At 45.9% G+C, this 15184-nt stretch overlaps 1 protein-coding gene across 5 annotated transcripts in view; it reads left to right on the plus strand.

Moving 5' to 3' along the window:
• QRICH2 (glutamine rich 2) overlaps nt 1–15184 on the plus strand; it is a 930541-nt gene that overhangs the window by 340706 nt on the left and 574651 nt on the right. For 4 of the 5 annotated variants that reach the window (XM_069654695.1, XM_069654692.1, XM_069654694.1 and 1 more), the window contains 2 exons: nt 3141–3238; nt 4768–4882. The exons of the other annotated variant lie outside the window; for it this stretch is intronic. In XM_069654695.1, the coding sequence (XP_069510796.1) occupies nt 3141–3238; nt 4768–4882 (213 nt within the window). The remainder of the gene's footprint in view (nt 1–3140; nt 3239–4767; nt 4883–15184) is intronic. 5 annotated transcript variants of the gene reach the window in all.

A 15184-nucleotide genomic window follows, 5' to 3' on the forward strand; every position in this document is an offset into this window, starting at 1 on the left:
GGATATAGTGGCATCCTCTAATGCCAGAATATCAGCCCTTGGCAAGGAAGGAGCTGTTTTGATTCACATTTGAAACCACTGGTCTCTGTACCTTAATGCGCAGTAAAGAAAACACTACTGAATGAATACTTTATTTGCTCGGATTTCCACATTAACAAATACAAAATTTAAAACCAAAATAGCAAGCATAAAAAAAGCATAAGAACAGATACAAAAACATAATAATCCCATCTGGTTAAAAAACAAAACAAAAACGAAAACAAACAGTCCACCCCCGCCCCCCAGAACCGAGCCCAACCGGCACCCCCAACCTAGCAATAAAATGGCTAAATTAGCAAATATCTTGTCCGCCTCGTCAGAGCCAGACTCACATAATTACACAATGTATAGATCAAATCTGTATCTGTGCAGTTCAGGATGAATAACAAAGCCCCTTCACAGTCCTGAACATTATATTTTCTAAATAAGGGCTTTAGCAGAACCCTCCGCAAGTCCAAATGCCATTTACAGATTAATAAAAAATGGCACAAATACTCATTTGCTGCAAACCTACAAGAGCATAATTTTACTTGGTCATCCTTTACCCGATTCAAACGAGCCTTCAAGGGGAGCATATTTAGGCAAGGCCCCCCCCACCCCCTGCCTCAATGCTACATCTCAAGGAGGAGAATAAGCTCAGAGAACCCAGGGCATAGGCTCCTCTCTGATCCTCCACCTTACCCTCACAGAGTTCTCTCATTTTTAATGAGGATTTCAAGACCGACAGACTTGCACGTTTCAACATATCCACTGATTCAACCGCGTATTTCCTCAGTGGATTGAAACCTTTGTGAAACCACCTGAGCTTCAGGCATGGTTTGGTCTGCCATACAATATCACACTCCCCACCTTGCTCTTGTGCACCTCTATGCATTTATCCAGCATATGCCCGCCAGACTTATGGTAGAATCTTAAGCCTCCCAGCCTCATCCTTGCTTTAGCACTAACCAGCTCCAGAGGTTTCACCCACTTCCCAATGCTGTCGGAAACTTAACCCAAATAGCAAAATGAGTCCACCACCTCGATTATTTCATCATTTAGAGACCAGGGGTAGTTAGCTTTTTTGCTGCCTTCGCCAACACCCACAAATTTGGTTATTTTTCATATTCAATTTTAATGTATTAGTCTTGAAGTAATTGGCGGCATACTATAGGTTACGCTACTAACCCACTGGTGTTTGATCTATAAGAGCAGTATCATCCGCTTATGACATGGTTGCGAAAGGCATGTTCCCCACGAATGGCGGGCTAATTTTGATCCTAAATGTAAGGGGTTAAAATCGACAAGAAATAAATTAAAATAAAGCGGAGCCAAAGAACCACCCTGTTTTACAGCTTGGTTTGTGGGAACCTCCTTCTTAAACTGGCCCCTGAGACTCCGTGGACTGCTGCAGCAGTATTTGTGTGGCTCTTTAAATCAAATATGAAAGATCTGGGGGGACCTTCAAATCCTGTAATTTCTGCCACAGGGCCTCCCTACTGACCGAATCAAACTCCTTCTCCAGGTCCAAGAAAGTCAAATATAGCCTGCCCCCCTCTCAACGAGCAGTACTTCTCATTTAAAACATTTAAAATTAAAGAATGGTCAATGGTAAAAAAAGCTACATCTGAATCCTGCTTGGGTGGGGTTTATGACACTATTAGTACTTGCCCACTCGTCCAGTCTGCTTTTTAGACATTTATTGAACATTTTGCTTGCAATGTCTAGCAATTAAATGAGTCGATAGCAGCGGGGATCCTGAGTGTATCCCTTCTTAAAAATCTGAATGATTATGGCCTTTTGCCAGGACAGTGGTAAGACGCGGAACTAGAGCTTTTGTAAAAAGGGTTTGCCAAAATATTTGCCCACCAATCAGGGCTGTACTTTAAATAGTCCAACCACATGCCATCCGGGCCCGCTGCCTTCGCTGGCGCGAGAGCCTTGATACATGCCAAAATCTCCTCCTTAGTGAAGACAATATAACTCTCCCACTGTACTGAAGACTGAGCCTGACGGAAGATTCATCTCTGAAAGAAGGGAGCTGGACTCCACTCTCTTAGAGAACTTGCAGTCCTCAGAGTGACCTTTTCCTGTTTGTGAGGGTGCTGAGGCAGGAACACACCAGTCCGATACCTTAACGTTCTGAACCTTATCTGGGGTGAACAGGTAATCTGGTACCGAAGGCTAAGCCTTAGGACTTGGTGCTTTCCCCTGAGATGTACTCGCAAGGTGTGTGCACCCAGAGTGAACTCCTGAATGGGAGGTGGAAGGTCCCTTGGGATCTGAGGTGGTGACATTAATACTAGAGCCGAAAGGCGATTCCAAATTGTAGGCAGCGTTCAGTCCCGACTCCCTCTTATCTCTAGAATGCAAAGTCTTCCGTTCCTCTTAAGAATTCCACTGTGGCTTGTGGTACCAGCCCCTTCTTGAGCACAGAGACTATACGAATTCTCAGTGATCTGGGGTTGATAGCGACACAGAACTGACTGAAACTCACCAGATGGAAGTTCCTGAGGCAGCTTACGTAGGTTCTGTGATAGTCCGCTGCGGAGAAGTGCTTACCGCATTCTACGCACTGCTTTAATGCTACCGTCAATGGCATGCACAGAGAAGGAGGCAATATTGAGAAAAATATATCCAATCAAATATAAAAATATGCCCCTCAAGGACAGCAAATAGGTTAACATGAACGCCCCAAAAAAATGAGGTGGGCAGAAGCTCTTCCCATGTGCAATCGTATAGGCAGAGAAACAGGAACGGAAAGGTGTGAGTTGATGACGCGTGGGTCGGTGGGAGGGATGCTTGCATGCATACCGACCCCATTTTAAAACGCTTACACTGACAAAATGCTCTTATAGCAACTCTTTTACCATCAAGCCTGTGGTGCAGGCATGCCCAAGTGTTTAGGATGAAGTGAGAGCAATGACTAGGAGTACCAGGTTCACTATGAGGTAATTGTGTCGTATTTATGCAAAGTGTATGCTAGAATAGAAATGTTCCATCCCCTTCAGAGACCTATAGGTAGGAGCTGATGCAACTGCAAAGGGTGCTTTATTTAGCAGTGTTATGCCCTTAGGTGTTGTGTTCTTCCCTCACAATTCTTCTGCTTGTCATGGTTGTAGTTGCAGAGGCTGGAAAAAATCTTTGATCCAATGGCTAGCCAAACAGGTCCAAAGGTGGAGGGAGAAAACCAGATTGGCCTGCAGTTAGCTTTCCTCAGGTAAATGAGTCTGCACTCTGTGCATGGTGACAAGGGAGTGTTGTTGAATATCTAGTGTGAGATTGATGGTAATTCTGTGAAAGCACATAAATGCCTTGCTGAAACTGTTGGAGGCTAAGCTCGTGTGTGTGTGTGTGCGTGTGCGTGTGCGTGAGCGAGACATCTATGTTTTTATTGCCTTTGCAATTATGTATCCAAAGCCAGAGGGGATCATACACCGGGAAGCAGTGTGAAGTTCTAATGGAAGGTCTCCAATATATCACAGTACCTACCTTGCAGGCACATAAAGTGCATTCTAAGGAAAAATCAGAACTGTCATTCCTTACCTCTACTCAAAGTCATAACTGGTGCCAGTATTCAGGCAGATGCTCTTAGACTATGCTCGTACCCCAGACCAAGACATCTGCTCATAGACAACACTGGAACGACAGACCAGACATCTGCACATGGATACGGGTGTTGCCATAGACCAGACAGCTGATTCTAGACGATGCTGGAGGCCTCAGACCAGAAAGATGTGCATAGACCATACTGACACAACCCAAACAGCTACTCATAAAGAATGCTGGTACCCCATACCAGAAAGCTGCCCATAGACAATGGTGTTACCCCAGAGAATGCATCTACTCCTACCCAATACCAGACAGCTACACATAGACATTTCTGACCCAGAACAGACAGATGCTCATAGATCATGCTGGCGCCCCAGAAAGCAACTCCTACCCCAGACCAGACAGCTATACATAGACAATAAGGCAGCTGTTCATTAGGTACAACAGATTAGAATGTGGCTTGAACCCCAGTCTAGGCATCTGCTGATAAACTGCACACACACACACCCTAGACCAGCTAGCTAGTCATACTCCAGACCGGATGCCTGCTCATAGACAATGCTGACACCTCAAGCTAGAATGTTGCTCCTAGATAGGGCTGGTATCATAGATCAAACCCATACAGCTGCGCACCTTTAGGGGCAGGAAGTCTTACGCAATCTCATTGAAATGATGTCCCCTATAGACCTCGTGCCCGCTGATGTACAAAACTCTGCCGTTGCTGGCGCTGTTTAAACAGTCTGTAGCTGTTTGGGCAGCTACCCTACTGCGTTATTCCATCCACCAACTTATCTGTACCACCCTAAGGATTGCAGCAATCAATAATGAACACTGCGGCAAAGAGTGTTGCCCTGCCGTCCTAAATAACGATCAAAGGACCTAATTCACAGAATCGTTTTATAATGACAAAACCCCATTGGAAAACGCTCTGTGAATAAGGGCCAAAGATGTCCCACCAGAGCCTAATACTACATGCTTATGTAACACCACAGCCTACCTGACCAGTTCTTGGGACTGAAGGCAAACACCACACTCGCCTGGCCTCGTGCAGTGCTCCTGAATGGGTACCTTACAGCTTGGAATGTTGGGGGCTTTCTACACCACCTCACCTCTACCCATCTCGCCCATGCTTGTGGTAAATGATAATCGTGGTACACACTGGTGTTGCTCACCCATCTTGTTGGTTTTGCTGTTCAGTTCCACAGTGCAGGATATAGAGAAGGAGCTGAAGGAGCTGAGAAGCAAGCAGGATCAGGGTAAAGCCAAGATGGAGCAGTCCGTGACCCAGGCATCGGTGCACCTGCAGGACCAGGTTAGAGTTCAGAAAGAGTGAGAGTGTGAAGTCAAGGGAGAAAGAAAAGACATGACCTGGAGGGGGGCAGAAGGACAGACAAGAGATGAAGAGAAACTGGATGGGGAAAAACGAGCGTAAAGAAAAAATGTGAGAGAGGGGAGAGGACAGTGAATGGGAGAGAACCAAATGGAGGGTAGAGAAGAACGGAGCTGGAGGTAATTTTGGTCAGAAGAAGACCGAGGTATGCCGAGGGGATTGATGGAAGGGAGATGGGGTTGTGAAGATGAAGCAAGAGAGAGGAGGCTGGAGACAGTGGATGGCTGTGGGCAGATGGGAAAGAGAAGATAAGTAGACGGAGGCGGAGCACAAGGCTGTGGCGCAAATAACAATTGTGTTTGCAACAACGGGTTAAAGAAGGGTTTATTCATTATTGTGAACCATCCATTCAAGCAATAACCAAATAGTCCTAAACCCAACTACAAGTGAAACTGGTGACCCTGTAGTGAAGAAGTGAAAAATTAAGCCGAAATGCAGAGAGAGCAAGACTTGTAATTGATAAAGAAATGATTATCAGTGCATTTATAATCAAACCACAGAAAGGTAGGCAGGCTGAGTGTGAAAAAAAGAGGTGGATTCCCAAAACACCATGCATCTCTCCAAATGCAACTGATGTCCTTTACCGAGACACCCATTTCCAAAGGATGCACAGGGTACCTCATTCTCCAAACAGGCACACTTTCACAGGATTGGGTGGGCAGCGCTGGCACTGCACAGCCTGGTCCCTATACATGCTTGCGTATCTGCATTCCAAGCAACGAGGGGACACCCGCTATTTAAAACGCTCAACGATCTGCAGACAGATATGAAATGCAAATGACAGGACTGTCTTAAATTACGTCTCTTTTCACAGACTTTAATTAATTGCTTTCTTGACTTCCAAGTCTTTATTACAACAGAGAGTGCAACTTTGTGCATTGAAAATGGAAAACTACAATATTCTACTTGTGATAAACCATACCACAGCCAATTCAGACAAACTAAACCACTTTACAATCAAAAATCACCAATGACTATGTATGTCCTGAGGAAGCAGTAAGAGTGAAACACGTGTTGGCAAACGTATTACTACTGATTGTTAAACTTTTTATCATGGCTGACCAATGTACTTAGTGCCATGGTTTGACTGGTATAGTTGGTATCACTACTGTACTTACCATTGGGATGCCATGTATGTATTTAATAATGCATTCCACAATTGATGAAAGGCATTATACCAAAACATTGCATATTTCAATGGTTCTTTAATTAATCAGAAGGTGCGTCTAGAAATCACAGAGAACAATCTTTGTCCTTAAATATCTGCATACTTACCAACCGCCTATATTTTGTATGGCTTCCAGCATCCACGTCAATGGTGGGCAGGAGTCTGCTCACCTGAAAAGGTCCCAGCGTATCATGAAGAGCTGTCAAAATGCTTGAAATATATGTGTTACCATGACAAAGGGATAGAAAATGAATGGGCGACTTATACAGCTCCTTGCCAGAATCTAGAGCAATACATAGAAGGGGCAAGATTGCCTGCACCATTTGTGCATTTTGCCTCCCCTGCACCTGTAAAAACAGGTGCAGAATGACAGGGTATCTTCTTACATTAGCGAGTGGATCCCCTCGGTGACTATGGAATGCATCCGCAAACACAACTATAAGCACCTAATCCTCCTTCCCTGCACACATATCTTTGGTGGAGATGTGCACTTGGTAAAATGGGGCCTCTGAACATGTCACTTTATGATTCACATTCAGAGACGCTTTTTTGAACTCATGATTGTGTATCTTTGCAGAATCGTTCATATTTACAAGTTCAGACACAAATGGAATATCTGGTTTTTGAATCTGCCCTGATGAGTTTACCCTAAGTATGAATGTGCGCTCCTGTGTCCAGTGCAGCATCTTGCTCCTTCCAGGACTGCTATGGTGCATATGAATGTGCTATGAGGGATAAAGGTAGGGTACAGGAGAGACTAGCTAACAGATTCTTAGTTGCTTCCCCACATAGCACATGCGGGCATGGTAAGCAGTGTTCCCAATTGAAATGAAACCCTCCCTGACATGCGAGAATGTCAGGGAGGGTTTAATTGTAACTGTACTCGCTCCCTGCCAGCGTGCACAATGCATCCCTATGGGGGCCACCTACTATAATCCATGCCCGTGCAGATGCTGGAGCATTTGTATGGTGGAGAGGAAGGAGATGGAGGAAATGGTTGCCTTCCGCCCGTTCTCTCCGACATACAAATGCTTGACAATGGGCTATAGTCTAGGCTTTTATGCTTTTTACGCCCCCCCCCCCCAAGAACATGAGCTCCAAAGAGATTAATGTTTCTGCGTGATGCCGGCGACGTCTTTCCAATCCCCCCTTGAGGCAGCTCTGCTACTGCTCATGGATACTTGATCACTGTGCCAGCCTGCGAGTAACACATCTTGCTTACACACCGGACTGTGGGTGTCTTCAGAGAAGTATGTGTATATATATACATATACATATATATATAGTCTTTTTTCACATGCAGGTGGATCAGTTCAGAGGAGCCACGCATAAGAACGCTTTAAGTTCCTTGATAACACTTGCTACAGACAACTAACAAAAACTGACATCAGGTGTGCTGCCCTCCCACTAGTTTACTCCAGCTCATATTGCAAGTAGGATTTTTACTTTTCTACTTCTTCAGATCATCAAATTACTTAACGAAGTTAATTGTCTTTAAAGGGGACCAGTTCCCAAGTTGTCTCAGATAAAAGGCAGTTTACAACCTCCATGACTCCTTTCTTCTATCCCAGGGCCAATCAGCAACCAGTGCTATCCCCACCATCTTGGAATGGGGAACGCCCATACACCTGAAATAAATGTAGTTACGGAAAGAAAGACCCATATACATTTTCACACACATTCTGTCCCCCACATCAGAACATTACTAAACTTCATTTAACCCCTTCTGAATTCTAAATCATAGCGAACCTGACAGGGCAAGATTCTCGCAAACAAGCACACATACAAAAGTAGAGAATCGGACATATACGTCATTGGAAGAACCTGGTATCATCCAAATACCGCTTTGGGTGTTATGCTCTCATCATCAAAATACAGGTGAACGGGTCAATGCGACCAGCATGCCCCCTTACTGCTCATTCTCGATTCACAAGAAGATTCAAGTACCACACATACGTTTTTACAATACTTCTTTTTATGATTTGTAGCATCTACTTGCTTAATGGTTTATTTATAGTGCTGAACATCAATAGTTACATATAAAGCAATATATATTTGCACAATAAACAGGAGCAAGTCAAATTACTTGCACATACATACATACGGTCAACATAATTGTCGAGACGATTACTCTCAAACCACAGTGCCACAAATGTTTTTTCACTGTAGCTTGTCAACATACATTTTGTATACCTGTTTCATCTGTTCATGTGATATGACCCCTGTCGTTCTCTCTACATATCGACAGTAGAAACTGTATTATGTTGGCCATATGTGTGTATGTATGACAATTGTACAGAACGAGTGGATGGGAGGACAGATACTATTGTTACATTATGTTATCGGAACTCGTAGCGCGCACGTTTGCCCAGAGGCATCATGGCGCTAAACGGCATACAGGAGATTTCGATAAAGAGAAACATTATTTGAATAGTCTGGTTTTCAGTTTTTTCCAGAAAACAAGATGGTCGACAATCCTCTGTAAAGTCAGAGGGAGCTTATTCCAAGCTTTGGCGGCCACAATGGAAAAGGCACGCCCTCCTGAACGGGCCAGCCTGAACCAGGGAATAGCTATCAAGAGAGCTGACTGGGAGCGGAGAGCACGAGTGGGGAGATAGCGCACAAATTTAGCTTGCAGGTACTTTGCTCCACTACTGTAGAAGGCCCGATGCACAATACACATAGACTTAAACATAATCCGAGCCGCCACAGGAAGCCAGTGAAGTTGTCTCAACAAAAGGGACATGTGTGTTCCAAACGGAGGGCGGAGAATGGATCTAGCTGCTGCATTTTGGAGAAGTTGTAGATGCCTGATCAGGTAGAGAGGCTGCCATAGATAAAGTGAATTGCTGTAATCAACTACACTCAGAACTAGGGCAGCTACCACCGGGGCTTGGCAGGCAGTAGGAATGAAAGGAAGAACCTTCTCCAAGACCCAGAGTTTGAAGTGGCCAGTCTTGCATACTGCGGCCACCTGCTCTCCATGGTCAGGAAGGTTGTGATTTTTATCCCAGATTTCTGGCTGACAGAACAGGCAAAGGAAGGGGGCCGAGAGAAGGAGGCCAGAAATGAGTGGTCCAGAACAAGTGGGGAATGATAGTACCTACAACAGATACTATTGAAGTTGGATGGGAAAGGTATTGACAATGTTAAAGAGAGAGGAAAGAGAAAAGCAGGGAAAGGAACGAGAAAGGGCATACAAGGAAGAGAAAGAAAAAGATAGGAAGAGAAAGGAAGAACAGAGCCGTTATGAAGAACAGAAGAAAGGGAGAGAATAGAAGAGAAGAAATGTGAAGAAATAGAAGCCCAAAGATTGAAAGAATGTACGTTGCAAAGACGGCGAGAGGAAGAAAAGAATAGAGAGATGAGAAGGGAAGAAGAAATGAGAAGGAGTAGGAGACAAAAAGATGACGAAATAGATGAAATTATTAATATAAGTATGATACCCATTGAAGCACGAGAGTAATGGGAAGAAGAGATGATCACAACAGCCCTGCAAGGAGCTGCAAGGGATACCAAAAGTACAGACATGGGCCGATGAACATGAGGCAGAAGGCATAAGGAACAGGATTGGGGATTTATGTAGAAAAATTAGAGAGAAGGGCGGTTACGAGGCTATGGGGAGCATCACAGGGTCTCCACCAAAAGAAACGGGAGATAGATTGTATAATACATTAAGACAAGCATAGAATGCTGTCTCTGAGTAGACTAGATCTTGATGATGAGGAAAGGAATAACAGCCATACGAGTTGAGGTATAATGATGTCAGACGAAGAGAGGGAGGAGGATGAGAAAGCACAAAGTGAATGCGCATGCAGTTTTTCAGTAAACCCGAACATAGAGGGTAAAATGGTCAGATTTAGAAGACCTGAAAGAAAAAATGCCAGAACTAACACAATATTCTGAACTACCACCAGCACGGTCGCGCAGTGCATGGGATATGTCCCCGCCTTATGTAAGCAGGTTAAGATCAGTGCCACGAAAAAGGCGAATGGATGAAACTAGCACCACATGGAAGACGAAAAAGTGTATAGGGATATGATTTTGGACCAGAATTTACACCATTCCCGTTATTTGAGAAAGGGGGGGGAGACCACAAAATATACCATGGCCACAAATGTACAAGGACCATTTGAAATGTAAATTACCTAGTTTGACTGCGGGTGTGGGAAAATGGATTAATGAGTTAGAGAGGATGACAGCGGGAATGACGTTAGCATTGGGTGACATGAAAGGCCTACTACCAGCTATTCTAGGGGAGAGAGCGGACGACGTGTGGAGACACGCAGGAAATGTAGGTGTAACTGTACAGAGCACGACACATGACGCGGCACCATTTAATAACTGCGTGGCAGACATGGAGAGCACTTCGAGTACAATATCCTGACACATCAGACATGGCTGTGATTGTGACTAGGAAAATGGGTGAAGACGAAGATCCCCTTGCTTTTATTCAGGAGATTCAAGAAAGATGGTGTCTCGAGATGAGAGAACAGAGGCATTATTTTATCATATTTTATGCCAGGGACTGCCTGAGCCAGTGCACCGGCAGATGAAGAAACCGGTAGGGATGGAAGCAAAGCCATTTCCAGAAATACAGATGACTATTGTACATCATTGCCGATTGTTACAAGAAAAAAACAAGAAGAAAGCTGAGAATCGAAGTACAAAAAAGCAAAGTTAGTTCAGAAAAACGGTCAACATTTGCTATAGAAGGAACAGTATTAACTAGTGGTGAAGGTGTTCCCACACAAGACATACAGTCAACACAACAAAGATATGAAGTGCATCATATGGACCAGAGTGGGTACAACTTTTGGCCGCAAGGTAGAAGGGATGGACATAGAGGACAAGGTGGATTTCAAAACCCTCAAGGGGAGGAGGATTCAATGGCTCAACAATGCAGGAGCAGGGGAGGAAGCATGCAATAGAACTGACAAGCTCAAACAGGGAGGATGGGCTACTCTCCGCAGTATAACACAAAACCACAGGAATATTATGCCCAAGATCACATACAGTATCAGACAGGTGTGCCACAAACTCAGCAAGCACAGCAGATCCCACAGCGAACACAGTCACTGCAAGGGCAACTGCAGCAAGCACTCATGCAGACACAACACATGCAGACACAGCAACCACCGTACCACCGACACAACAAGCAATGGTGCCACAATGGAAGGCGAATACAGGAGCTCCACAAGCGTCCTCACCTAGGATAGGGAATGTGAAGGTAGTGGGAGGGAATCCTTTCATGGGTACTGGGATGAATTTATATCCACAATAGGAAACCCCATAGATTGGATTGATGTGTTCAGTACTATCTGTGACACCAGACCCACAAACGAACCAAGGGTCAGTGTAACGATAAGAGGCAAGACATTTTCGTTCCTCGTGGACACTGAAGCAACTCGTTCCTGTGTCGGAGAGGGAAAGTACCCAATGTCTGGGATTGCCAGGAATGCGCAGGGTTCTCTGGGGCCACAAGATTGGTTCCCTTTACTGATGAATTATCACTTTCTATAGGTGAACAGGACATTTCGATGCCCCTATTATATTCTCGGCAGACACCAGTTAACATATTAGGACGTGATTTGATGACAAAATGAAATGTGACTATCTTTTTTTAAAAAAAAATTTTTAAGCAATTTTTATTATTTTATAACACACCAAACATTACAATAATTAGGACTTCCATGTTCAGGTTTAACAGCATAACATTACAAATTGTGTTCTTCAGTCCCACTCCCTCCCACCCCCTTAGCTTTTTCAGGCGGGTCTATCGTCATCTTATTATCTGTATCATCGTCACTGTGATCGGGCTGCGGGGGGCCCACCATAGTCGCCACCAACTGCCTCCATTCAATTAGGGGTCCTACCTCCTCCTCCCCTCCCCTACAGACCGCTTCAAACCAAGCAGCCGTTTCTGCCTCTGCCCATTTCATGAGGTCAGCCCGCCACAACTCTATCCTCGGCCTCTGGGCTGTCTTCCAGCACAATACAATCCTCTGTTTGGCCAGGATGTATGCCAAGTCTTTCATTTTGCTGATGTGCCTTAAATTACGTGGCCTAGGGAAACCCCCCAGCATGCATGCCCAGGCCGACTCCACCTCCAGCGTAATGACTTTTCCTGCTACGCGTGTCTTCAGTTCTGACCAAAATCTTCCCACCTCCGGACAAGCCCAGAACATATGTAACATCCTGGTTTCCTCCTCCCCACACCTGGGGCATCTCTGAGTCGTCTGGCCACCAAACCTGGCGATCTTACTGGGGGTCAGGTATGCTCTATGTGTGACATATAATTGGATCTGCTGGAGCCTTGCGTTCCGGGACACTTTTTTATGATATTCTTGGGCCCTATCCCAAAGCCCATCCGACATGGGCTCTCCCACCTCTTCTTCCCAGAGTTGCCTCAATTGGAACAATTCCCTCCCCACCTTAGATCCCAGCTGCTCATATATACGGGATATCTCATGCCCACCCTCTGAAATGTCATATATCGTCTCCGTGGTGGCATCCGGTTGTTCAGTAAGCACCACCGCCGGCCACTTTTCTCGCACTCATTTAACAATTCTGGAGTAGGTTATATACTGCCCCTTATGCACCTCTGTGTCTTCTATTAGTTTCTGGAATTCCAGTGCCTCCCCTTCTTGCCATATGTCTCCTAGGGTGGCCAGGCCCATCGGTTCCCGTTATCTACGGACCCCTTGTATCAATTGGGGGTCCTCTCCGCATAGCGCTGCCAGCGGCACCTGCATAGAAAACGGAGCCAGGTATCCCACCATCTGCCACGCCCTATGCCACATCTCTCAGCCAAGCACCAACAGCCTCGCCATCTTTAGAACCTTTGGCTTGGACAGCCACACTACTTCTCTGAGGAAGAAGGGAGCCGGTTCCGTGCACAACAGCCTGGTTTCAGCCGTCTCCTCCTCAGACAGCCATCTTGCCACATACTGCAGCTGTCCCGCCAAATAGTATAACTCAAAATTCGGCAGGTTTATTCCTCCCCTATCGCACAAATTCTGTAATTTCCAAAGAGCTACCCTGTTGCTGGAGTTGTGCCAGATAAAGCCCCTGCACAAAATGTGGAGACTAGCGAAAATGCGCCTAGGGATCACGTGTGGGATATGTACAAAGAGGTGTAACAGTCTGGGCAAGACTACCATCTTAAGTAGAGCAGCTCTCCCCATCATGGTCAGGGGTAGTCTGGACCAAAATCCCATAATGCCTTCTACTGCCTTTTCCGTGTTGTGTTTATGTTCTTCTCCTGTCGTATGGTATATGTCAATTCCGAGATATCGGAACAAATTGGTGCGCCAGGGTATTGGTAATGTCGGCAAGCCCCTGGGTTGGACAAATCTATATCTCCCCAGGGGGAACATGCTTGATTTCTTGGAGTTAACCGCTATGCCGGAGAGGGCAGCATATTGTTCCATCACCTCCAGAATGTATTGTATGTTCTCTTCTGGGAAGCGCAGATACAATAGTATGTCGTCGGCATATAACGAAATGAGATGTGGACCACCTGTAGTGCGGATCCCTATTTCCTCGTATTGTTGTCTAAAACAGACGCCCAATGGTTCCAACGCTAATATATATAACATTGGCAACCAAGGGCAGCCATGTCTTGTGCCCCTGCTAAGTTGCTATTGATCTGATATAGTAGCACCCGTTTTAACCCTAGCAATTGGAGAGCTGTATAACATTTTCACCCAACTGAGATACCCCGGCCCCATTCCATAGCCTCCCAGAGTTGCCAACAGCCGGGCCATCTTACTGAATCGAAGCCCTTAACTGCGTCTACTGAAACGATTGCCAGTTCACCTGGGTCCTCCTTTGTTTGATCAATAATATGATGCAATCTTCTATGGTTATCAGTTATGTTCCCACCAGGGACCTAGCCCATTTGGTCAGGATATATCAGTTGACCAATGACTCGCTTAAGCCTATTGCCAGCACAGCCGTAAGGATTTTGCTGTCCTGGTTAAGCCTCGATAGGGGTCTGTATGACCCACAGTCCATGCTAGGCCTACCCGGCTTTAAAAGCGGAATGATCACCGCCTCTCGTAGGGACTCTGGCAACCTGCCATGCTCATACGCCTCATTAAGCATAGCCTGCAACGGGGGAAGCAGTTCCTGTTTGTAGGTTTTGTAGAATTCACTCGGGATCCCATCTGACCCAAGAGCCTAACAGGTGGGCAGGTGCTGAATCACTAGCTCAAGTTCTTCTATTGTAATTGGGGCATCCAGGTCTGCCCGTTCTAAATCTAAGGTGGGCAGGCCTATATCCTCCAGCGTTTCCTGGATTTCATGGTCCCTCGATCCACCTGGGTCCTCATAGAGGCGTTTGTAGTATCCCAGGAACTCTTCATTCACTCCCTCCAGGGTATTCAGGATCCAGCCTCCCTCCCCTTACATTTTCCTGATCACCAGGCGTGGTGCCTCACTCTTATATAGCCAGGCCAGCAACCTGCCCGGTTTGTCTCCCCCCGCATACTGTCTCTCTACATATTTCTTATAGCTTATTTTACATAACCTGTCCCAGAGTTCACCACTAGCTTGTTGTAGCTGTCTCATCCTGACCCCCTCTTCACTAGAGGTCCCTCCCCTACGCATAATGTCCTCCAACTCTTCCTCCGTTTCCCGCAGCTCCCACTCTATGCCCCTTCTGGAGCCCTCTAGATTTCGATATAGCAACCCCCCGCAATACCACTTTAAATGCCTCCCATACGGTTCCCATAGATCGAACACTGCCAGTATTGATCTCGAAGTACTCTGTGATCGCCTCCCTTAAATCCTCCTGGAATCCCGGGTCCTGTAGAGCCTCGGCTCTGAGCTTCCAAGTAGGAATCCGCGCTCTAGGAGGTTGGTGTCGCCACTCCAGGACTAGGGGGGAGTGGTCTGAGAGCACCCTGGCCTTATATTCCGCGCTTCTCATCTCTTCTGCCATCTCTGTAGCGGCAAACATGTAGTCCAGCCTTGTGTGCAGGTCGTGTGGTGCCGCATAGTGCGAGTGTTGCCTATCTGCTGGGTGCAGCTGCCTCCAGACATCAACCATG

This window comes from Ambystoma mexicanum, chromosome 3q (assembly GCF_040938575.1).
Source record: "Ambystoma mexicanum isolate Mex_15411 chromosome 3q, UKY_AmexF1_1, whole genome shotgun sequence".
Lineage (NCBI taxonomy): Eukaryota > Metazoa > Chordata > Amphibia > Caudata > Ambystomatidae > Ambystoma > Ambystoma mexicanum.